Here is a 24,140-nt window from a genome sequence, read left to right as displayed (position 1 = left end):
GTGAAGGATGGAGGGAGGAGGGGTGGGAGGGATAGAGGGATGGAGGGAGGAGGGGAGGAAGGAGGGGAGGGAGGAGGGGAGGGAGGGAGGAGGGGAGGGAGGAGGTGAAGGAGGGAGGGAGGGAGGGAGGGAGGGAGGGAGGGAGGGGGGAGGGAGGGGAGGGAGGGAGGGAGGAGGGGAAGGAGGGAGGGAGGGAGGGAGGGAGGGAGGGAGGGAGGGAGGGAGGGAGGGAGGGAGGAGGGGAGGGGAGGGAGGGAGAAGGGGAGGGAGGGAGGGAGGGAGGGATGGAGGAGGGGAGGGAGGGAGGGGAAGGAGGGAGGGAGGGAGGGGGGAGGGGGGAGGGGGGGAGGGGGGAGGGGGAGAGGGGGATGGATGGACAAAAATAAATAAGTTACCGCACTAACATGCGCTCCATAGATTTTCGCGTTTAAGAACACAAAACTTGTCCCAAGTGTCTTGGTGTCATTGACCTCTGACCTCTCACCTCCGCTCCACAGCTCTCGCTGGAGTCCCACTGAGCTCCGTCCTCCAGGGGGGAGGAGCCTCTCTGGCCAGGGGGAGGGGCTTATAGGAGTTCTGTGGAGAAACAGGAAGTGTGAATGGTGGCTTGGAAGGGAAATTAAATCAGAAAATCTTCCTGTGTTTAAAGTCACATTTCACACTATCTGAGCTTGTATCCAAAGAGACGTATAAACAGTGTCAATAGAAAGCAGACTTTTAATAGTGTTTCCGAAGCTTGTCACAGAACAAAGTGTATTTACTGGGCAAAGTACAAAGTACCAGTTTCCCTAGTTTCCCCACAGCGACAGAAACAGCACATGCATTTGAGACTCAAAGATTGATATTGCAAAAGTGTCAATGTTTAAGATATTTAGTAGAAAAAAAGACCACTAACCAAAGATTGCCTTCCAGTCCAGCCACACTGGTGACTCTGTTCTGCTGGAGTAGAGCAGAGTAGAGCAGAGTAGAGCAGAACAGAGATATGTGTGAGTAAACTGTTCCAGCTGTGTACCGTGAGCAGGCCCACGCTAGGGAACATTAATCAAGTACACCTGAACCTTCTCAAATACGTGACAGATGGAATCTACATTGGGTCTGCTTGTTTTGTGTCTCCTCTCACCCTCAGCTGCACAGGCATCTGTCTGGTCTGGCTCTGTCTTCATAGCGCCGTTGCCCTCTACTGGCAGCCCTCTGCTCTTGCACCCTGCGTTCACCAGGGGCGTGGCTGGGGGTGAGAGGTCAGGGTTCTGTCTGACCTCTGAGGTCATATCCTGGGAGGACCCACCTTGACTTCTGAAAGGAGGAAGTTGTCATGAAACAATAAACATTATTATTCATCTAGCAAAAGCTTTTATCCAAAACGACATACAAACTGGACACATAGGAAGTACAGAACATCAGACAACAGTTTTTCAGAGGCCAGAGTTCTAACAGTGTTTCAGAGGTCAGAGTTCTAACAGTGTTTCAGAGGTCAGAGTTCTAACAGTTTTTCAGAGGCCAGAGTTCTAACAGTGTTTCAGAGGTCAGAGTTCTAACAGTGTTTCAGATGTCAGAGTTCTAACAGTGTTCCAGAGGTCAGAGTTCTAACAGTGTTCCAGAGGTCAGAGTTCTAACAGTGTTTCAGAGGTCAGAGTTCTAACAGTGTTTCAGAGGTCAGAGTTCTAACAGTGTTTCAGAGGTCAGAGTTCTAACAGTGTTTCAGAGGTCAGAGTTCTGACAAATAATCTCAGTTTACAAGTCAACTGGCATGTCTTTGTGCTCTGGATGTTTTGTTTCCAAGTGGCATTTTAGCTTGTTCGGCTTCAATTTATTTATTTTTATTTAGTCATTTATCAGACGCTCTTATCCAGAGCAACTTACAGTAAGTACAGGGACATTCCCCGAGAACACGTCATTGTGCACGGCAACCCGGTTTGATTCCCTAGTTTTAGCCCGATTACCTAACCACTCACCCATCTGACTCACCTGTCAAGCTGTCACAAGCTAGCACTTTAAGACAGACAACACACTGCGGCCTCTCTACTACCCACTATTGTACAGCTGAAGCCAAATACAAGATTTGTGTCATCATATTTTCTAGTCTTTGGCTTGGAAGGAGACTGCTTTGGAAGCACATTAGGCGATGCTTCATCCTCTGCTTTGCGTTTACGTTGGAGCACCGTCAAAAACTTGTCCATGTTATGCTAGCAGCTTGCAGGGTTATTTACTAATTGATTGATTCACTCATCCATCCACCCCCCACACCCCCCCTGCAATGGCACACCCCCCTAGGGGGTGCACCACCCCACTTTGGGAACCACTGTGCTAGAACAATCAACTATCAAATGCTAATGTAAACAGAGCAACAATAACATCTGTCTGCTGGCTGGGGGCAGCAGGGTGTAGCTGGGGGCAGCAGGGTGTGGCTGGGGGCAGCAGGATGTAGCTGGGGGCAGTATGGTGTGGCTGGGGGCAGCATGGTGTGGCTAGGAGCAGCATGGTGTGGATGGAGGCAGCATGGTGTGGCTAGGAGCAGCATGGTGTGGCTGGGGGCAGCATGGTGTGGCTGGGGGCAGCATGGTGTGGCTGGGGGCAGCAGGGTGTAGCTGGGGGCAGCAGGGTGTGGCTGGGGGCAGCAGGATGTAGCTGGGGGCAGTATGGTGTGGCTAGGAGCAGCAGGGTGTGGCTGGGGGCAGCAGGATGTAGCTGGGGGCAGTATGGTGTGGCTGGGGGCAGCATGGTGTGGCTAGGAGCAGCATGGTGTGGCTGGGGGCAGCAGGGTGTGGCTGGGGGCAGCAGGGTGTGGCTGGGGGCAGCAGGGTGTGGCTGGGGGCAGCATGGTGTGGCTAGGAGCAGCATGGTGTGGATGGGGGCAGCATGGTGTGGATGGGGGCAGTATGGTGTGGCTGGGGGCAGCATGGTGTGGCTAGGAGCAGCATGGTGTGGCTGGGGGCAGCATGGTGTGGCTGGGGGCAGCATGGTGTAGCTGGGGGCAGCAGGATGTGGCTGGGGGCAGCAGGATGTGGCTGGGGGCAGCAGGATGTGGCTGGGGGCAGCAGGATGTAGCTGGGGGCAGCATGGTGTGGATGGGGGCAGCATGGTGTGGATGGAGGCAGCAGGGTGTAGCTGGGGCAGTATGGTGTGGCTGGGGGCAGCATGGTGTGGCTGGGGGCAGCAGGGTGTGGCTGGGGGCAGCAGGGTGTGGCTGGGGGAAGCATGGTGAGTGCACAGCTAGACTCACTCCTGCATTGCTCTCAGGTCCTCCCTCAGCCTCCGGTTCCCCTGCTTCAGGACACTCACCTCCGCGGCTGAGGGGGTCAAGAGAGGAAGAGTGAGATGGAGGAGGGGATGGGGGGATGGGAAGGGTTAGAATACAGACTGATGTGTTGGAAATACCTGATTCTGACCTTAGCCAATAACCTTGGGGTTAGGGTTAACCCTTACCCTAAGGAGGGGGAGGGATGGAGAGGAGGAGGGGAGAGATAGACAGGAGAGAGAGGAGAGACAGGAGATATGGAGAGGAGAGAAGAGGGATGGAGAGGAGGAGGGGAGAGATAGACAGGAGAGAGAGGAGAGACAGGAGATATGGAGAGGAGAGAAGAGGGATGGAGAGGAGAGAAGAGGGATGGAGAGGAGAGAAGAGGGATGGAGAGGAGAGAGAGGAGGGATGGAGAGGAGAGAAGAGGGATGGAGAGGAGAGAGAGGAGGGATGGAGAGGAGAGAGAGGAGGGAGGAGAGGAGAGAGAGGAGGGATGGAGAGGAGAGAAGAGGGATGGAGAGGAGAGAAGAGGGATGGAGAGGAGAGAGAGGAGGGATGGAGAGGAGAGAAGAGGGATGGAGAGGAGAGAGAGGAGGGATGGAGAGGAGAGAGAGGAGGGAGGAGAAGAGAGAGAGGAGGGAGGAGAGGAGAGAGAGGAGGGATGGAGAGGAGCAGTCACCCAGGAGGGAGATGTGTTGTAGACTCTGTATCTGGGAGCTCTCATACTCCTGCTGTCTCCTCCTGGCCACATCCTGAGTTACTGAACACCTGTCACACAGCCCCGCCCGCAGCCTGCACACACACATGCAAAATGACACAAACACAGGTCAGCAAGGAATCAATCATTCACAAAGATGCCAAACACACACACACACCTACCTGTTCTCCAGTTGTTTGATGTTGTCTGTCAGAAGCCTCTGCTGCTCTCTGAGCTGCTGGTTCCTGTTGAACAGTTCCTCCATCCGCTTGCTATCCCTGCTCACAACAGACCAGCAGTCAGGCCTAACTAGTAGAGTATGATCAGTCAGACCCAAAGATGGCAAAAGTACACACATCCTTCACTCAAATAGAAGTACAGATACTCATGTTTAAAAAGACTGGTAAAGGTTGAAGCACTGACTACAGTTTTTCTCTGAAGTTAAAGGAAAGAATTGTGGGCTCTGACATATAGGCCTACTTTACTAGGTAAAGTACTAGGCCTACTGTACTGGTAGCTAGAGGAAACAAACGATTCGTTCATTTCCCGACCCGGTCTTTCTGCGAGTCTTTGGATCATTTTTCATGTGACCTGCATTGTATTTTTCAGTAGAGGAAACAGTTTCCTCATTCCCTTTCGCGTGGCCGCTGTTGTGACGTGAATGATACTATTCGCTCAAGTGATCATACTGACTGGTTTTGTTATTTTCACTTTACATTCACACTTACAGTTTAGTGCAGTGTAATTGTTTGCCGTGATAATTTAATGCTAGTGTCATAATAAATTACCAAATCATTCAAACTGTCATCATACTAACTACTTACCCGAGAGTGAGGTCATGCCGGGAAATATCAAACTGAGGCTGGTTTGATATTTCCGGCATGACCGAACGGTCGAGGTTAGTAAGTAGTTTATTATATGGCATTTTTAGCTTCTTTTCATTTTGTAAACGAAAGTAAATGGTACCTCTAGGCTAATTGTAGCTAGCTCTCAAGTCTTTTCACGGTGTGTTTCATGTGTTGCCTAGCAACTCATTACTTTTGATAGACAGCGGACAACATGGTTTTGCAAAAATGGCTTTAATTTCAACACAAAATTACGACACAAGTGATTCAAAGAGTCTAGTCTTCATCCCCACTTTCGATTACAAATCTTTTCAGCATCATCTGGATAGTAAAAGTCAGCAGCTTACTCGTCGATTTGGAAGCGGGAGTCAGATGGCTGAGCGGTGAGGGAGTAGGGCTAATCAGAAGGTTAACCGGATCGGTTCCCCGCCGTGCCAAATGACGTTGTGTCCTTGGGCAAGGCACTTCACCCTACTTGCCTCGGGGGGAATGTCCCTGTACTTACTGGAAGTCGCTCTGGATAAAAGCGTCTGCTAAATGACTAAATGTAAATGTCGATTTCACTCATTTTGAGGCTGACGTCAGAGGGCAATACGGATCCGTATTGACCGGCGAGGAGGGCAATACGCGGCTGGCATGACTACCCATTAGAAATCAGAAAGCTTGTACCGTCGTTGCCATATAATACATTATTTTAATGCCCCCCCCCCCCCCCCCCACCCCACAGCCCTGTTGAAATGAACAAATGTCTCGAAAAAAGAATCGTTCATTTTACTGAACGAGATTCAAAGAACCGAATCGGTAAAATGATCCGAACTTCCCATCATTAGCACGAGTAAAATCCATTGTTATGTCTACAAAATTATTTTAGAGATAGTATATATTTAGCTAGCTTGCAAATCCTGAGGATAGCCTACCGAAGTTGAATTAGCCAATGTCGTTAGCGATGCTAGCTAACGTTGGTTTGCTAGCATTTCACTGGGTCCTGCAGCTGTGTGATTTACTGAAATTATTATGAAATGTTATATTCTATTTACCAATTGCCTACTTTAGCAAGTCACAGTATTTCCCACCCCTGATAGTGTAACAGATGAAACAGTAAATTATTCCTCTTTCAAGTAATAGGCCTAAGCCCCGTTCCAGTGTTATTAACACTGTTAAGCATTAAATTAGCTGCACGTCTGTCGGTAGATCTTGGGACAAAGCCACTTTTTTGTTATACAACTGGGCTATACGCCCGCTTCGAAACAGCTGTACAACCACAAGAAAACTGTCAAATCGGGGTACAGGCCACGTATTATTATTTCTGATTTCTGATATATAAATAAGGTATGCTCCTATGGTCTATATTTCTACTAGGAAGTTAGTTTATCCAATCATACTCCAATCACACTCACCCTCCCTTCTTATTGGTCAGCTCCTGGATCTTCTCTCTCAGTCCTATAGGACGAGCACAGAAGTATCACATGACCATAAGATATTTGATTACCAGTGTAAAAGTGTGGTACAATTGTTTGATTATGTATCAGATCCTGTCTGGGCTCTGTTAATCACTAGGGGTGGGGGAAAAAATTGATTCACATTCTAATCGCGATTCAGTCTTCTAACGATTCACATCCATTCACAAATTTAAAAAATCGTTAGGTTCGTCCGTTTTTTTTAGTATCATTATAAATAAATTAAAATCTTTTAAATCGATTTTTTATCAAATTGTTAATCGATTTTTTATCAAATCGTGACCCCAACAATTGATGCTAATCAAATCGTGAGGTACCACAAGATTCCCACCCCTATTAATCACCCTGGGTTAGTCCTATCTGGGCTCTGTTAATCATCCTGGGTTAGTCCTATCTGGGCTCTGTTAATCATCCTGGGTTAGTCCTATCTGGGCTCTGTTAATCACCCTGGGTTAGTCCTATCTGGGCTCTGTTAATCACCCTGGGTTCGTCCTAGCCTGACGTTGTCATACTTGGGCTGTGAGTATGGGGGTGTTTCAACCAAACTCGTCAAAAAAATGCCTCCTCGCTCAATTGGATATACCTACAATCAATCAGAGCAACGTAATATGTTGTTTGTTGAAAACAAATTCAACCAAAGCGCTCTTTGGTGACGTGGTTGATTATGTTACTGTCCATCATCTGTCCATCATCGTATAAAGCCCGCCCTGACAATTTCATTGGTCCGAACAGCTCCTGTTTGGATATACTTTTTCCCCAACCGAGCGATCCCAGACCCAACTTCCCGAGCCAACTTTTTTGTGGGCGGGGCTAAGTTGGGCTGGAAGCCTGACTAGGTTAGTCCTATCTGGGCTCTGGTAATAAGCCTGGCAGCAGCGGGCATGTCCCTCACCTTCGACTTCTCGCTCGTGTGCATCATTCAGCCGGCGAATCAACTCGCTGAAACCTTCCATCGCTGTGGCACCTCCACCTTTGTGTCACCACCTTTGACCTCTGGCTTTAATATCTGGTTGGTTATGTGAGGAGATGACAGCAAGGCAACTGTTACACAGGACGACAGTCAGAGATAGACGATAGCAACAACCTGGAGAACTGGCTGTACTGGCTGGCAGCACCGCCTTCAGCCTTGATCTGTGTGTGGGTGTGTGTTGGTGTGTGTGTTAGTGTGTGTGCATGTGTATCTGTTGCAGGGACTTATCAATGATCATTCATAAAATGAGGATTTGAATTAAACCCTATTTAGACCTGGAAGACAGTTCTGCATAATATTTTATCTTGGCCAAACCAGGTCAGGCCAAAGCAGGCCAGGCCAAACCAAGGTAGAATCAAAAGGAAATGCAGGGGGAGTACACACAAACACGCACCATGGATCTGTTTTCTGCTAAGTCGACATGTTGGGATTCGTTGGATAACACATTTCCCTAAAGCTTGCAGAGCAAGAGAAGACCTGTACCTGTCTCATCTCTCTCTCTCTCCCTCTCTCTCCTCATCTCTCTCTTTCTCCTCATCTTTCTCTCTTCATCTCTCCCTCTCTCTCCTCATCTCTCTCTCCTCATCTCTATCCCTCTCCTCATCTCTCTCTCTGCTGTAGTCTGTATAGTGTGGTCTGTATGTGGGGAGACAGCTGGCTGTGGGGAGACAGCAAGGTTTAGTCAGTGCTAGCTGTGGTGTCAGTGCTAGCTGTGGTGTCAGTGCTAGCTGTGGTGTTAAAACTAGCTGTGGTGTTAGAGCTAGCTGAGGTGTCAGTGCTAGCTGTGGTGTTAGAGCTAGCTGTGGTGTCAGTGCTAGCTGTGGTGTTAGAGCTAGCTGTGGTGTCAGTGCTAGCTGTGGTGTTAGAGCTAGCTGTGGTGTCAGTGCTAGCTGTGGTGTTAGAGCTAGCTGTGGTGTCAGTGCTAGCTGTGGTGTTAGAGCTAGCTATGGTGTCAGTGCTAGCTGTGGTGTTAGAGCTAGCTGTGGTGTCAGTGCTAGCTGTGGTGTCAGTGCTAGCTGTGGTGTTAGAGCTAGCTGTGGTGTCAGTGCTAGCTGTGGTGTTAGAGCTAGCTGTGGAGACAGAACCCACACATCTGCATGGTTGTGAACAACCCCACAGACAAGATCACACATGTTTTCCTCCACCTCCTCATCCTGGTTACTCTGCTGTTGTTACTCAATACCAGTCTCTTCAACCACCCTAGACCCAACACTAGTACCAACACCAGGCCCCAGCACCAGTACCCTAGTACCAACCCCAGACCCCTCTGTCACCCTCTGTCACCCTCCACACCCCTCTCTACAATCCTCCTCCACACCTCTACTCCTCTCTTACCCCTCTACTCCTCCCCACCCCTCTTTTTCACCCCTCTACACCCCTCTCCACGCCTCCACCCCTCTTTCTCACCCCTCCCCACCCCTCTTTCTCACCCCTCCACACCCCTCTCTTAGCCCTCTACACTCCTATTTTACCCCTCCACACCCCTCTCCACGCCTCCACCCCTCTTTCTCACCCCTCCACACCCCTCTCGCACCCCTCTACACCCCTCCACACCCCTCTCTCACCCCTCCACACCCCTCTACACCCCTCTCCACGCCTCCACCCCTCTTTCTCACCCCTCCACACCCCTCTCGCACCCCTCTACACCCCTCCACACCCCTCTCTCACCCCTCCACACCCCTCTTAACCACCCCCCATGACACCTGTCATCCCTCTGCACATCTCCACAGTGGGCACAGAAAATCTACTCACCTTGTCAGAGCAAGGAGCTGTCTCTACCTCTCTCTCCTCCTCTCCCTCCCTCTCTCTCTCTTATTCTCTCTCTTTCACGTCTGTCGTTCTGTTCGTGTGTGAGTCCATATCTCTCTGTTCCAGAAAGTGTTTGTGCTGTCAGGGCTTCATTCTGAGATGGAGACAGTAGCCGACAGAATCACTGAGAGAGAGGGAAGACGAGAGAGGAGAAAGAGGCGAGGGAGGAGGTCTTAGCCTGCCTGCCCTCCCTCTCTCCTTCCATCTCCGCCTCAAAAAACCGGTTGGGGCAGTTCTTCTGCACAGCAACACAAACATCGGCGTTGGGGCAAGTTCTACCTGGAAAGACCAGTTCTGCAGAAATCCAAATAAACCAGAACGACCGGTCTTCTAAACCCTGGAAAGAGTGAGATTGAGAGAGACACTGAGAGGGAGGGAGGGAGGGAGGGAGGGGGGGGAGGGGGGGGAGGGGGGGGGGAGAGAAAAAGTGAAAGAGGGAGAAACAGAGAGGGATAGAGGGGGGAACAGAGAGAGGACCAGGTGTGTAGAGTATAGACCAGGACCAGGTGTGTATATGGACCAGGACCAGGTGTGTATATGGACCAGGACCAGGTGTGTATGTAGACCAGTACCAGGTGTGTATATGGACCAGTACCAGGTGTGTATATGGACCAGTACCAGGTGTGTATATGGATCAGTACCAGGTGTGTATGTAGACCAGGACCAGGTGTGTATGTAGACCAGGACCAGGTGTGTATATGGACCAGGACCAGGTGTGTATATGGACCAGTACCAGGTGTGTATGTAGACCAGGACCAGGTGTGTATGTAGACCAGGACCAGGTGTGTGGAGTAAAGGCATGCACCAGTACAGCTGTGGAGGACACTTCCTGGTCCTGTCTGGTTGCTGCATGCACCAGAACACAGAGCATGAGCTCCCTCATGGAACCATGAGAACCAGATCAGAGTTCCGGAATATGCTCCAAACCAACAGTAGTGTCACCACGGATACAGGCACAGTTATGGAATGTTCTGATGTGACCTGCAAACAAAAACAGAACCTGTGGAATGTTGACTTGATTATACTTGATATGGGACAGAGAGACAGGCAGGCAGACAAAGAGGCAGGCAGGCAGACAGCCAGAGAGACAAGCAGGCAGACAGACAGAGAGACAGGAAGACAGAGAGGCAGGCAGACAGACAGACAGACAGACAGAGAGACAGGCATACAGACAGACAGGCAGGCAGACAGAGAGACAGGCATACAGACAGACAGGCAGAAAGACAGCAGACAGACAGAGAGACAGGCAGGCAGACTTAAAGACAGGCATACATACAGACAGGCAGAAAGACAGCAGAGAGACAGCTAGGCAGACAGCCAGAGAGACAGGCAGGCAGACAGACAGAGAGACAGGCTGTTTCAAAATCAGAATCGTGTTAATTCGCAAAGTGTTCACAAACAAGGAATTTGCTTTGGTGGGAAGGTGCATACAGTAAACATATAATAAACCTATTGAATCTTCAAATCTTAAAGTGAGTGTGCTTATCCTTAAATATAAATATTAAAATGTAGAAAAATGTACAACAAAATATTGACAGAGCTATACAATATAGTCAGTTGAGGGCCTTGTTGATGAGCGGATGTAATGAAGGGCTGTTAGTGCCGGCTACCGCAGCACAGTCCTCTTTGCACAAGCTGTAGTTTGATCCTTGACCTCTTGACATCAATAATTAGTTTAAAATGACTTAACATGCGAACTTGTGTGGTAGTATTTCAGTGTTTTGTGTGTTGATATTGTTTATAATATTGTTTATATTATATTAGTTTTCATCTATTTTCACTGCCACTGATTGTAGTTGTTTAAAGGAATCAGATTAGTCTATCATTGTACAACCGTGGCCAAAAGTACTGGCATTGACACGTTATTATTTTAAGTTTGATGCTTCAGTATTTGGCAAAAACATTCAATATGCAAAGAGTCCCTGTTTTTATAGCTATCAGTCTGCTCTTGTAATCTAATCAAAATGATAGAATTTACCTGACGAGTTCACACTGTGTGCTGATAATGTAAACACAGAAATTATTTTAGCAGTCATTTTACATCAGGCCCTAAAACAGTGAAATGTGGGATTTTGTGATAAAGTAAACATTTTAATGATGAAGCTTTTGTTTCAAATGCATCTGAAGACTCACTCTGCACACTAATCTATAAACAATGTGAATCAACACTGAACTGAAGTAGCAAACTTTGGCCACAACACCAGACAACCAGCCCGGCTGCCAGCCCAGCTTAGCTCCGCCCACAAAAACAATTTGGTCGGGAAGTTGGGTCTGGAGTAGCTCGGTTTATTTTATGGAAACGTTCATTTTATTGTATATTTCATTTTAATTTTATTCCACTTAGTATTGCTAGTTTATGTATCTTTAGCATAGTTAAACCACATATTTAAATTTAAGATTCCTATGTTTATTGTATGCACCTTCCTGCCAAAGCAAATTCTTTGTCTGTGTAAACTTTCATGGCGAATAAATCCCTTTCTGATTCTGATTCTGAAAAACTATACCCAAACAGGAGCTGTTCGGACCAATCAAATTGTCAAGGCAGGCTTTATACGATGATGGACAGATGACAGTAACAGTTATAGAGTATAGAGAGAGTAGACTAGAGTATGACAACGTCAGGCTACCAGACAACAGCAACCTCTCCTCTCCTCCTCTCCCCTCTCCTCCTCTCCCCTCTCCTCCTCTCCCCTCTCCTCCTCTCCCCTCTCCTCCTCTCCCCTCTCCTCCTCTCCCCTCCAATCTTCCCCTGCTGGCAGAGCTCAGTACTGGAGGAGCACCCTAAATCTCTGCAGGGGTCATGGTCACTAGGTGGCAGTATCACATAACCACAAACACACACACACATACGCACACACTCACCTTGTATTACTGTTTTGGCTCTATTTTCTTTCTGACGGGAACCTGTGAGGGTGTGTGTGAGAGAGAGTGGGTGTGTGAGAGTGTGTGAGAGTGTGTGTGTGTGTGTACATATGCCAGCCTATGACAAGAGAAGCCAACTGTCAGCATAATGAGCAAGGTCAGGCAGATGCAGGTGGTAACTTTTAGTAATGATTAGAACATTGCTATACAAACAGACCCAATCTCAGCCCCCTAACTAGACTAGCCAACATATAAGCCCAGTTTAGCCTAGCCAACAAACAAGCCCAGCCTAGTCAATTTACCAGCCCAGTCCAGCCTTACTCAACCTAGCCTAGCCAATATAGTAGCCCAGCCCAGACCAGCCCACACACACACATGCACAGACACACACAGCCCTGAGTCAGAGTGATGTATGTGTTTGTTTGTTTGTTTGTGTACAGCAGCCGGTGCCCATGAGGCTTCCTGGAGAGGGACTTCCTGTCTATGCCAAGCTACTTCCTCTATACTTCCTGTGTCTGCCCTCTGACAGGACGCCCACCGGCTTCCCACATGTGGCCCAACTGATAAACTGATCTCCCTCTTTCTTGCTCTTACCCTCTAGAGAGAGAAAGAGAATGCTCAAGATTGAGGGTTTAAGACTGGCTGAGGGCTCAAGACTGACTGAGGGCTCAAGACTGGCTGAGGGCTCAAGACTGGCTGAGGGCTCAAGACTGACTGAGGGCTCAAGACTGACTGAGGGCTCAAGACTGAGGGATCAAGTCACCTACAGGAAGCAGGAATCAGGTAATTACACCTCAGGCTTGGGGTTAGCTCTCTCTACAGGGGAGAGGGTTAGATACAAAAGTGTCCCTGCAATGTGCTAAACTTAACTTCTGGCTCTGTGTTTAACTCCTGGCTCTGTGTTTAACTCCTGGCTCTGTGTTTAACTCCTGGCTCTGTGTTTAACTCCTGGCTCTGTGTTTAACTCCTGGCTCTGTGTTAGAGTCAGATGGCTGAACGGTGATGGCTAGTAATCTGAAGGTTACCGGATCGATTCCCCGCCGTGCCAAATGACGTTGTGTCCTTGGGCAAGGCACTTCACCCTACTTGCCTCGGGGGGAATGTCCCTGTTCTTACTGTAAGTCGCTCTGGATAAGAGCGTCTGCTAAATGACTAAATGTAAATGTTTAACTCCTGGCACACACTCACACATGAATATGCAGAAACACACACACACGTCGGCTGGTTCTGAAGGCCCATCTCTCCACCAACCATAAATCTAGACTGAATGAGACGCTGGATGCCTGGGTGGTCTCCCTCTCCCCTTCTCTCACTCTCTCGCTCCATCCCGCTTCCCACCTCTCTCTCTCCCTTCCCACCTCTCTCTCTCCCTTCCCACCTCTCTCTCTCCCTTCCCACCTCTCTCTCTCCCTTCTCACCTCTCTCTCTCCCTTCCCACCTCTCTCTCTCCCTTCCCACCTCTCTCTCTCCCTTCCCACCTCTCTCTCTCCCTTCCCACCTCTCTCTCTCCCTTCCCACCTCTCTCTCTCCCTGTTTCTCCTAACTCTCTATATATATCTCCTTCCAAAGCCTCTCAGAAGCATACCTCATCATACAAACCCAAAGAAAGAGCTGTAAACTGTCTAATACCTCGCCTTCGCTGCTCTCTCCTCCTTCCCTCCTTTCCCTTCCTCCGTCCCTACTCTCCTCTCCTCCTCTCCTCCATCCCTCCTCTCCTTCTTCCCTCCTCTCCTCCTTCCCTCCTCTCGTCTCCTCCTTCCCTCCTCTCGTCTCCTCCTTCCCTCCTCTCCTCTCCTCCTTCCCTACTCTCCTCCTTCCCTCCTCTCATCTCCTCCTTCCCTCCTCTCCTCTCCTCCTTCCCTCCTCTCCTCTCCTCCTTCCCTTTTCTCCTCCCCTACTCTCCTCTCCTCCTTCCCTACTCTCCTCTCCTCCTTCCCTACTTTCCTCTCCTCCTTCCCTCCTTTCCTCTCCTCTTTTCCTCCCCTCCTCTCTTGCTTCCCTCCTCTCCTCCTTCCCTACTCTCCTCCTTCCCTACTCTCCTCTCCTCCTTCCCTCCTCTCCTCTCCTCCTTCCCGCCTCTCCTCTCCTCCTTCCCTCCTCTCCTCTCCTCCTTTCCTCCTCTCCTCCTTCCCTCCTCTCCTATCCTCCTTCCCTCCTTTCCTCTCCTCCTTCCCTCCTTTCCTCTCCTCCTTCCCTCCTCTCCTCCTTCCCTCCTCTCCTCCTTCCCTCCTTTCCTCTCCTTCCCTCCTTTCCTCTCCTCCTTCCCTCCTCTCCTCTCCTCCTTCCCTCCTCTCCTCCTTCTCTCCTCTCCTCCTTCCCTACTCTCCTCTCCTCCTTCCCTACTTTCCTCTCCTCCTTCCCTCCTTTCCTCTCCTCCTTTCCTCCCCTCCTCTCTTGCTTCCCCCCTCTCCTCCTTCCCTACTCTCCTCTCCTCCTTCCCTCCTCTCCTCCTTCCCGCCTCTCCTCTTTCCCTCCTCTCCTCTCCTCCTTTCCTCCTCTCCTCCTTCCCTCCTCTCCTCTCCTCCTTCCCTCCTTTCCTCTCCTCCTTCCCTCCTTTCCTCTCCTCCTTCCCTCCTCTCCTCTCCTCCTTCCCTCCTCTCCTCCTTCCCTCCTCTCCTCCTTCCCTCCTTTCCTCTCCTCCTTCCCTACTCTCTTCTCCTCCTTCCCTCCTATCCTCCTTCCCGCCTCTCCTCTCCTCCTTCCCTCCTCTCCTCCTTTCCTCCTCTCCTCCTTCCCTCCTCTCCTATCCTCCTTCCCTCCTTTCCTCTCCTCCTTCCCTCCATTCCTCTCCTCCTTCCCTCCTCTCCTCTCCTCTCCTCCTTCCCTCCTCTCCTCCTTCCCTCCTTTCCTTTCCTCTCCTCCTTCCCTCCTCTCCTCCTTCCCTCCTTTCCTCTCCTCCTTCCCTCCTTTCCTCTCCTCCTTCCCTCCTCTCCTCCTTCCCTACTTTCTCCTCTCTTTTTCAGGCACTCCTAGAGATACGTAGGGGTGCTCCAAATCCATTTCATAACGGATAAACATTTGTCAAATAAGACGTGAAGCAGAGAGAGCATTGGCCACTTTAAAAGCACATCAAAGACAACAGAAGAGCCATGAGGATGGGACACACACACATGTTGAGGTAAAGTAAGCCACAGGTAGTTGACTTATCAACCTTAAAACTGTTTTCTCTCTCTCCCCCTCTCTCTCTTTTTCTCTCTCTTCTAAAGATGCAGGGAGGGGGAGGTTTAGGGATTGGGTGAGGAAGGGAGGGAGGAGTGGGGGTGTAGGGGGGAGGGAGGGAGATAAGTTGACTTCCCAGCATAGGACATCAATCAGGCCCTGACAGTTAGAACACTGACCAGGCCCTCTGGAACCAGCAACATGCAAGAGATGAGGGAGGGAGGGGAGCAGAGAGGGCAAGAGAAGGGGTAGGGAGAGAGAGAGGAGGGAAGAGAGGAAGAGAGAGAAAAATAGAGAGCGTGGGGCAGGGAGGGATAGAGAAAGATAGTGAGAAAAAAAGAGGGAAGGTATAGCAGAGAAAGAGAATGGGAGAAAGAGAGATGAGGGGTATAGTTTGAGCTCATGTTTCTGCAGTTTCTGTAGTTTGAGATCTTGTACAACTTGGTTTAAAAGCCTTTGTTTGGCATGCTGTGTGAAGCTTATCTCCCTGATTAGAGGATGTTTGTGTTGTGACATCACACTTCTCTACATCTGGGAGGCTGCCATGGAGGGTGAGACAGGCTCCATAGAGGAGGGTGAGACAGGCTGCATAGAGAAGGGTGATACAGGCTCTATAGAGGAGAGTGAGACTCGCTCCATAGAGGAGGGTGAGACAGGCTCCATAGAGGAGGGTGAGACAGGCTGCATAGAGAAGGGTGATACAGGCTCTATAGAGGAGAGTGAGACTCGCTTCATAGAGGAGGGTGAGACAGGCTGCATAGAGAAGGGTGATACAGGCTCTATAGAGGAGAGTGAGACTCGCTTCATAGAGGAGGGTGAGACAGGCTCCATAGAGGAGGGTGAGACAGGCTCCATAGAGGAGGGTGAGACAGGCTGCATAGAGAAGGGTGATACAGGGTCTATAGAGGAGGGTGAGACGGGCTGCATAGAGGAGGGTGAGACAGGGTCTATAGAGGAGGGTGAGACAGGATGCATAGAGGAGGGTGAGACAGGGTCTATAGAGGTGGGTGAGACAGGGTCTATAGAGGAGGGTGAGACAGGATGCATAGAGGAGGGTGAGACAGGGTCTATAGAGGAGGGTGAGACAGGCTGCATAGAGGAGGGTGAGACAGGGTCTATAGAGGAGGGTGAGACAGGATGCATAGAGGAGGGTGAGACAGGGTCTATAGAGGAGGGTGAGACAGGCTGCATAGAGGAGGGTGAGACAGGGTCTATAGAGGAGGGTGAGACAGGCTGCATAGAGGAGGGTGAGACAGGGTCTATAGGGGAGGGTGAGACAGGCTCTATAAAGTTCCGACAGTATTTCAGTTTTGAGGAACCTTCTGCCTTCACCAGCCTCTCAAACCCTAACCCAGCCTGAGTGCTGGGAGGCTGCAGGTGAACTGGGAGGCTGTGCAGCAGGGAGGCTGTGCAGCAGGGAGGCTGTGCAGCAGGGATGCTGTGCAGCAGGGAGGCTGTTCAGCAGGGAGGCTGTGCAGCAGGGAGGCTGTGCAGCAGGGAGGCTGTGCAGCAGGGAGGCTGTTCAGCAGGGAGGCTGTGCAGCAGGGAGGCTGTGCAGCAGGGAGGCTGTGCAGCAGGTGAACTGGGAGGCTGTTCAGCAGGGAGGCTGTGCAGCAGGGAGGCTGTGCAGCAGGTGAACTGGGAGGCTGTTCAGCAGGGAGGCTGTGCAGCAGGTGAACTGGGAGGCTGTTCAGCAGGGAGGCTGTGCAGCAGGGAGGCTGTGCAGCAGGTGAACTGGGAGGCTGTGCAGCAGGGAGGCTGTGCAGCAGGTGAACTGGGAGGCTGTGCAGCAGGGAGGCTGTGCAGCAGGTGAACTGGGAGGCTGTGCAGCAGGGAGGCTGTGCAGCAGGGAGGCTGTGCAGCTGGGAGGCTGTGCAGCAGGGAGGCTGTGCAGCAGGGAGGCTGTGCAGCAGGTGAACTGGGAGGCTGTGCAGCAGGGAGGCTGTGCAGCAGGTGAACTGGGAGGCTGTGCAGCAGGGAGGCTGTGCAGCAGGTGAACTGGGAGGCTGTGCAGCAGGGAGGCTGTGCAGCAGGTGAACTGGGAGGCTGTGCAGCAGGGAGGCTGTGCAGCAGGGAGGCTGTGCAGCTGGGAGGCTGTGCAGCAGGGAGGCTGTGCAGCAGGGAGGCTGTGCAGCAGGTGAACTGGGAGGCTGTGCAGCAGGGAGGCTGTGCAGCAGGTGAACTGGGAGGCTGTGCAGCAGGGAGGCTGTGCAGCAGGGAGGCTGTGCAGCTGGGAGGCTGTGCAGCAGGGAGGCTGTGCAGCAGGGAGGCTGTGCAGCAGGTGAACTGGGAGGCTGTGCAGCAGGTGAACTGGGAGGCTGTGCAGCAGGGAGGCTGTGCAGCAGGTGAACTGGGAGGCTGTGCAGCAGGGAGGCTGTGCAGCTGGGAGGCTGTGCAGCAGGGGGGCTGTGCAGCTGGGAGGCTGTGCAGCAGGGGGGCTGTACAGCTGGGAGGCTGTGCAGCTGGGAGGCTGTGCAGCAAGGGGGCTGTACAGCTGGGAGGCTGTGCAGCAGGGAGGCTGTGCAGCAGGTGGGCTGTGCAGCAGGGGGGCTGTGCAGCAGGGAGGCTGTGCAGCAGGGAGGCTGTACAGCTGGGAGGCTGTGCAGCTGGGAGGCTGTGCAGCTGGGAGGCTGTGCAGCAGGGAGGCTGTGCAGCAGGGAGTCAAAACGCAAAGTGCAAGTAACTTTGTGGGCGTGACTCCAGCTTGGTTGTTATTTTGCGGCAGCGGGATGAATGAATTTGCGCCTGGCACAAATCTAAAAAGGGTTGGTCTGAAGTAGCTACATTACTAATGGTTGTGGTTTGGGCGTAACGTGCAATAAACCAAATCAGAGCATCATCTCACATTCCCTTTAAGAGCAGCGCTTGTTCCATGGCGAATTGCTATTTTAACGGCGGATTTGCCAGGCGCACGCCAGCGGTTCACAGCCGAGGAGACCGACGTTCTCGTCAGGGCAGTAAAATATCGAGAAGTGACATTGTATGAGAAAGGCAGAGCAGTTTTCTCATGCTGCTCATTCAAATTATTATTATTATTTTTACATATATTTTATTTTTAAATTATTATATTTCTAAATTGTTTGGTTCTTAGAAATAGTTTAGCTAATGTACTTTTGTACTTAAGTCATTTATACCCGTATATGTTTATTGTTTGCACCTTCCTGCCACAGTCACGTATTTGTGTAACATAGGCTACATGGCGAATAAACCGAATTCTGATTCTAATGGGCATGGGAGAAGAAACCTAACCAAATTAGCTTCGGTTAAACAGTCATGGGAGGAAATTGCCACAGTTGTTACAAATCAAGTTCACATGCAATGTCTATAGACATTTCTTATGAAAATATTTGTATCATCATTGAAGAAATGTAACACACCATAAATCAAAACAACGTAACGTAGGTTCGCAGAAAGAAAACCCTTGCCTCGCCAGCAGTGCGCACGGATCAAGCTTGCGCTCTTAAAATAGCATCTGAATAATGCGCCATTGACTTTAGACCACGTTTTTCCTGGTCAGTAACTGTTTTTCGGAAACTGCAAGATAGCACCAGGGAACGTTTGCGCCTGAACACGCCTCCTTTTTCGCTGAACCGCCCACGGGAAGCGCAAGGTCATTTCGACGTGCGTTTGTGGAGGGAAAAGTCGGCTTTGCGTCGAGTGCAAACTAGGAATGACACTTGCGTCGTTGATTAATTCATTTGCGCTGGGTGCAGGATAGGGCCCTGACTGTTGGAACTCCTGTATTTACTATCATCACATTATACATTACTATCTTCTACATGAGCTGTTTGTGTGTTGCTTTTGATTAAACTGACTGCTAATTGAATACACGTAAATCTCAGTGTGTGTGTGTGTGTGTGTGTGTGTCTGTGCGTGCATGCGTGATTTCTCAGTCCAGTCTGTCTCTTGTAAGATGAAGGGTTAAGTCAATGTTTGGGGAAGATAAGACCATTCAGTCGGAGGGAGGGAGCCATCGAGCGAGCGAGCAGGTCTGCTGCTCCACTATCTCCTGCAGCAACAGGGAAAGACTGAGAGTCTGGCCAGCAGAACATACATACACAAACATGCGCGCACACACATACACACAAATTACACCCTCACACTCAGGCACACACAAGCTACACACACGCACACAAACCACACACACTCATTTACAAACTACACCCACACACAGAGGGAGAGAGGGTGCAGTGATGGACCCAGTCTTTTACACAGTGCAACAACAACATCATATCTCCAACACAACATGATAAAAGGCCAAATATTGGAGATGCCAGATGTAACATATTGGTGTGAGCAGTGTAAGGTGTGTGTAAGGTGCCCTCAGATCAGAGGATCAGGTCAGGTGGAGGTGTGTTCTCTGACCTTGTCAGGAGGTTGGCAGCTATCGAGGTGTGTAGCTGAACGGTATCACTCTCACACACACACACACCTACACACACTCAGACACATACACAAAAACACACACACCACCAACACATACACAAATACATGCGCACACATGAAGAGCAGAGTATAGTGTACTAGAGCAGAGTAGACTAGAGTAGAGAGGTTGAACTCTTGACCCCCTGCTGTGCATGTTCTCCTGGTAGAGGGAGGGTGATGAAAGCGCTGCCAGCTCTATGTAATCAAACAAATCATGATTAGAGATTCTTCTACAGGATCTGGAGCTGCTGCTATAAATCTGCAGAACTGTCTTTGTGTCTCTCTCGCTCATCACTCTCCTGTCTCTCTCTCCTATTCTGTCTTTAATCTCATTTCTGCCCCCCCAGTCTCCTTCACTCTTTCTCTCTTTCACACTCTCTCCTTCACTCTCTCCTTGTCTCTCCCTCCTTCATTCTTTCCTTCACACTCTCAATGTCTCTCTCCTTCACTCATCAGTGAAGAAAGAACAAGGGGGGAGGGGGAATGAGAGGGGAGGGAAGGAGAGATAATGGAGAAGAATGGTAGAGTTCCAGCAGTGTCTTTACGACGGTCATAATGATGATAATTTAGTGCTGTGCTCAGCTGCAGAGCAGCCCTGAGTATGACATCACAGGATCAAACAGAACCAGCGGCCCGACCCAGACCAGAGTTCTAGAACCCAGACCAGCGTTCTAGAATCCAGATCAGACTAGTGTTCTAGAATCCAGACCAAACCAGCGTTCTAGAACGCAGACCAGACCAACGTTCTAGAATCCAGACTACGATTTGCGCCCCCGGGGGAGGGGGTGGAGGTTGGTGCTGTTGATACATTTCGCCTAGGGCGCCAGATATGCTAGGACCGGTACTGAGTGACATCATGTTTAGAATTTTAACCTTTAGATCAGTGAGTTCTAAATATTTCCAACGGTCCCCACAGCTTAAGTAATTTTTTTGTTGAAATTCCGATCTCAAAAAACGGACCTCTCTCCTTAGACCCCAGGCTGTGATTGTATGACTGATATTGCTATCTGAAATTTTTCTACTTTTTGGCTCAAATTTTTGGGATCGGAATTTCACCATTTGAATTTGATCAGCTGGAATTGTTCTGATAGAATTTCTGAAACTTACATTTTTTTAATTGAATTTTTTAATTTCACTGTTGGAATTGAACAATCTGAATGTCCGAACCTTTAATTTTTGGATCTGTTTTCATTTTATTTAAATACATTCATATTTCAATTTTAAAGAGGTAAATTCAGAACCAACATATTCAGTGGTTTAAATTTCAATATTAAGTATTCAATGCCTTGCCTTCAAACAATTGTCACCGATTTTCTTCCGTAATAGCCCCCTCTCTCCGTGCACACTCTGAATCAATGTGTCCGATAATCGGAGAATCAATCCGGAGTTAGTATAACCGGTTAGTATCATAATTCTCTGCACAAATATGTCCAAAATGGATACATTTAAGTAAATTATAATAATATTCATAGTTAAATACATTTGGCAAATATAACAATATGAGTCCAACGTTATACATGAAAAACTATTTAGCGCTCAAATTAATGCAAAGAAATGTCTCACAGGCGATGCGCTCGCATGACTTGTGGAACTCCCTATACACTCACATCTAACCCACACTAGGACATAGGACACTTTTTACAACATCTGGCTCCGCCCCTACCTACCGCCACAAATATAATCACATTCTGTGGGAAACACTGCCCAGACCAGACCAGCATTCTAGAACCTAGACCTGCATGCGTGAATGTGAGTATGTATGTGTTTGTGCTTGCAAGACACCAGGCACTGATACTGAGGTGGCATGCTGGGAACCCAGGTACCTGGTAAACATCACTCTGCACCTCTCTCTCTCCTCTCTCTGGGATGCAGGGGAGAGGCGAGGGGTGCAGGGGAGAGGAGGGGGGGTGCAGGGGAGAGGAGGGGGGTGCAGGGGAGAGGAGGGGGGTGCAGGGGAGAGGAGGGGGGGTGCAGGGGAGAGGAGGGGGGGTTGTGAGTGAACCTGGACTTGACCTCTGCTGCTTTCTGGGCTCCTCTGTGGTGACGGATAGAGACTCACACTCACACACACTCCCCACACACACACACACTCCCCACACACTCACACACTCCCCACACACTCACACACACCCCCCTCTCACACACACACTCCCCACACACACACACACTCCCCACACACTCACACAATCCCCACACACTCACACACACCCCCCTCTCACACACACACTCCCCACACACTCACACACACCCCCCTCTCACACACACACTCCCCACACACTCACAAACACACTCCGCACACACACTCACACGCAACCCTCACACACACACAGAGGGAAAGAGGGTGCAGTGATGTAATGGATGAGTGGACGGGCGCCTACGTACTCCAGCTGTCTGTGTCTCACTACTAACTAATCCTAGACTGGCCAACCAATCACTTTCCCTGGGTTGGGATCAGAGGTCAACAAAAACATGAGTCTGAATGGGAGTAAATTGTCAGTCCTCTCTAGGATAGTAAAACCAACCTGTGTGTGTATGTATAGATGTGTGTATGTGTATATCAATTATATGTGTCTTAGGTTAGTATAAGTCTTGTCTTAGGTTAGTTAGATCTATAAGGTTAGTATAGGTCATTATGTGTATTAGAGGTCTAGTATATGGTATTGTATATTGCATACTATTTTGTATATTTAGGAGGTTTATTATTATTTAATTACTATTATATTTTAGCTTATCATAGATGTAATCTATGTTCTTAGTACTTATATGTTATGTTATGAGGTTGCTTGCGTTGTCTTGTTCCAAGAATTTCAGTGTCCAGTCTGACCTTGTGTTGTTCTGTGCACGTGACATTAAACAACTTGAAACTTGAAATGTGAGTGACTGAGGAGTGGAGCTTCCTCAGAGGAGGAACATGAGGACTATCCTCCTCTGGGAAATGTCATAAAACCTCCCCCTTCCTCTCTCTCTCTCTCTCTCTTTCTCTCTCTCTCTCTCTCTCTCTCTCTCTCTCTCTCTCTCTCTCTCTCTCTCTCTCTCTCTCTCTCTCTCTCTCTCTCTCTCTCTCTCTCGCCGCTCATCCCTCCTTCTATCCATTCCTCCCTCTACTGACTCCCTACCTCCCTCTTATCCTTCCTCCCTCTTTCCCCCCCTTCTCCCTGTTATCCATCATTCCTCTCCTCTCGTCTACTAAATTTAGAAATCTGTAACAGAATGGGCTCTGTTTAGAAACAGCTAATTATATCAGACTGCTGTGTTAAAACAAGACCAGGGGGAGATTTCTCTTTGTCTGTATCCTTTTTCTCTCTTTCACTCCATGTCTTTCTTTCCTTCTCTATTTATATTTCTGTGTTCAACAAAGGGAGAGAAAAAAAGAGAAACAAAAACACAGATCTTCAGACTGGAGAGGGTGACGGGGGGGGGGGGTGGAGAGGGTGAGAGGAAGGGGGGTGGAGAGGGTGAGGGGGGGGTGGAGAGGGTGAGGGGGGGTGGAGAGGGTGAGAGGAGGGGGGGTGGAGAGGGTGAGGGGGGGGTGGAGAGGGTGAGGGGGGGGTGGAGAGGGTGAGAGGAGGGGGGGTGGAGAGGGTGAGGGGGGGGTGGAGAGGGTGAGAGGAGGGGGGGTGGACAGGGTGAGGGGGGGGGTGGAGAGGGTGGGGGGGGGGGGTGGAGAGGGTGAGAGGAGGGGGGGTGGACAGGGTGAGGGGGGGGGGTGGAGAGGGTGGGGGGGGGTGGAGAGGGTGAGAGGAGGGGGGGTGGAGAGGGTGAGGGGGGGTGGAGAGGGTGAGGGGGGGTGGAGAGGGTGAGAGGAGGGGGGGTGGAGAGGGTGAGGGGGGGGTGGAGAGGGTGGGGGGGGGTGGAGAGGGTGAGGGGGGGTGGAAAGGGTGAGGGGGGGGGTGGAGAGGGTGAGAGGGTGAGAGGGTGGAGGGGTGAGAGGGTGAGAGGGTGGAGAGGGTGAGAAGGTGGAGAGGGTGAGAGGGGGGGGTGGAGAGGGTGAGAGGGGGGATGGAGAGGGTGAGAGGGGGGAGGGTAGAGAGGGTGAGAGGGGGGGTGGAGAGGGTGAGAGGGGGGGTGGAGAGGGTGAGGGGGGGGGTGGAGAGGGTGAGAGGGGGGAGGGTAGAGAGGGTGAGAGGGGGGGTGGAGAGGGTGAGAGTGGGGGGTGGAGAGGGTGAGAGGGGGGAGGGGTGGAGAGGGTGAGAGGGGGGAGGGTGGAGAGGGTGAGAGGGGGGAGGGTGGAGAGGGTGAGAGGGGGGTGGAGAGGGTGAGAGGGGGGAGGGGTGGAGAGGGTGAGAGGGGGGAGGTGGAGAGGGTGAGAGGGGGGGGTGGAGAGGGTGAGAGGGGGGAGGGGTGGAGAGGGTGAGAGGGGGGAGGGGTGGAGAGGGTGAGAGGGGGGAGGTGGAGAGGGTGAGAAGGGGGGGGTGGTTAGATGGGGGGGAGACGAGAGGGGAGGTGGGTGACTGAGGAAGGTAAGAGAAGGGTAACAAATTAAATATCACATCATCATCGTAAACAAACTAAACAACCGTATTTAAATTTGAAATGTGTGTGTGTGTGTGTGTGTGTGTGTGTAGGTACATGCATGTCTATAGACACACCACAGTCCTGCTCGAGCCAAGCCTCCTTGACAGGAGATGATGGAGTCTCCCAGGGGAAGCAGACAGCAGACAACCTGAGGAAGTTCTGA

The 24,140-nt window shown here is 50.5% G+C and overlaps 1 protein-coding gene and 1 long non-coding RNA gene across 6 annotated transcripts in view; one reads left to right on the top strand and one right to left on the bottom strand.

The window, feature by feature from the left end:
• rbbp8nl (RBBP8 N-terminal like) overlaps positions 1 to 9,317 on the bottom strand; it is a 16,213-nt gene extending 6,896 nt beyond the window's left edge. For 3 of the 5 annotated variants that reach the window (XM_084679003.1, XM_084679002.1, XM_084679005.1), the window contains exons 1-9: positions 8,960 to 9,317; positions 7,130 to 7,243; positions 6,178 to 6,220; positions 4,118 to 4,213; positions 3,918 to 4,030; positions 3,221 to 3,287; positions 1,121 to 1,293; positions 896 to 939; positions 485 to 576 (exon numbers count right to left, since the gene is read on the bottom strand). In XM_084679003.1, the coding sequence (XP_084535129.1) occupies positions 485 to 576; positions 896 to 939; positions 1,121 to 1,293; positions 3,221 to 3,287; positions 3,918 to 4,030; positions 4,118 to 4,213; positions 6,178 to 6,220; positions 7,130 to 7,190 (689 nt within the window). In that variant the 5' untranslated portion in view covers positions 7,191 to 7,243; positions 8,960 to 9,317. Of the gene's footprint in view, positions 1 to 484; positions 577 to 895; positions 940 to 1,120; positions 1,294 to 3,220; positions 3,288 to 3,917; positions 4,031 to 4,117; positions 4,214 to 5,127; positions 5,379 to 6,177; positions 6,221 to 7,129; positions 7,244 to 8,959 lie in introns of those variants that run through there. The other 2 variants (XM_084679004.1, XM_084679006.1) reach the window with 2 other exon arrangements.
• LOC146252709 (uncharacterized) lies at positions 4,801 to 24,140 on the top strand. The gene is made up of 5 exons (XR_014731983.1): positions 4,801 to 4,833; positions 12,480 to 12,661; positions 12,861 to 12,995; positions 14,842 to 14,996; positions 24,028 to 24,140. It is a non-coding gene; the product is annotated as an uncharacterized LOC146252709 (long non-coding RNA).

The sequence above is a fragment of the Hypomesus nipponensis genome, chromosome 18 (genome assembly GCF_054491055.1).
Source record: "Hypomesus nipponensis isolate SF chromosome 18, ASM5449105v1, whole genome shotgun sequence".
NCBI classification, from domain to species: domain Eukaryota; kingdom Metazoa; phylum Chordata; class Actinopteri; order Osmeriformes; family Osmeridae; genus Hypomesus; species Hypomesus nipponensis.
Note: the sequence above shows the minus strand (reverse complement) of the source record. Positions and strands in the feature narration are given on the sequence as shown.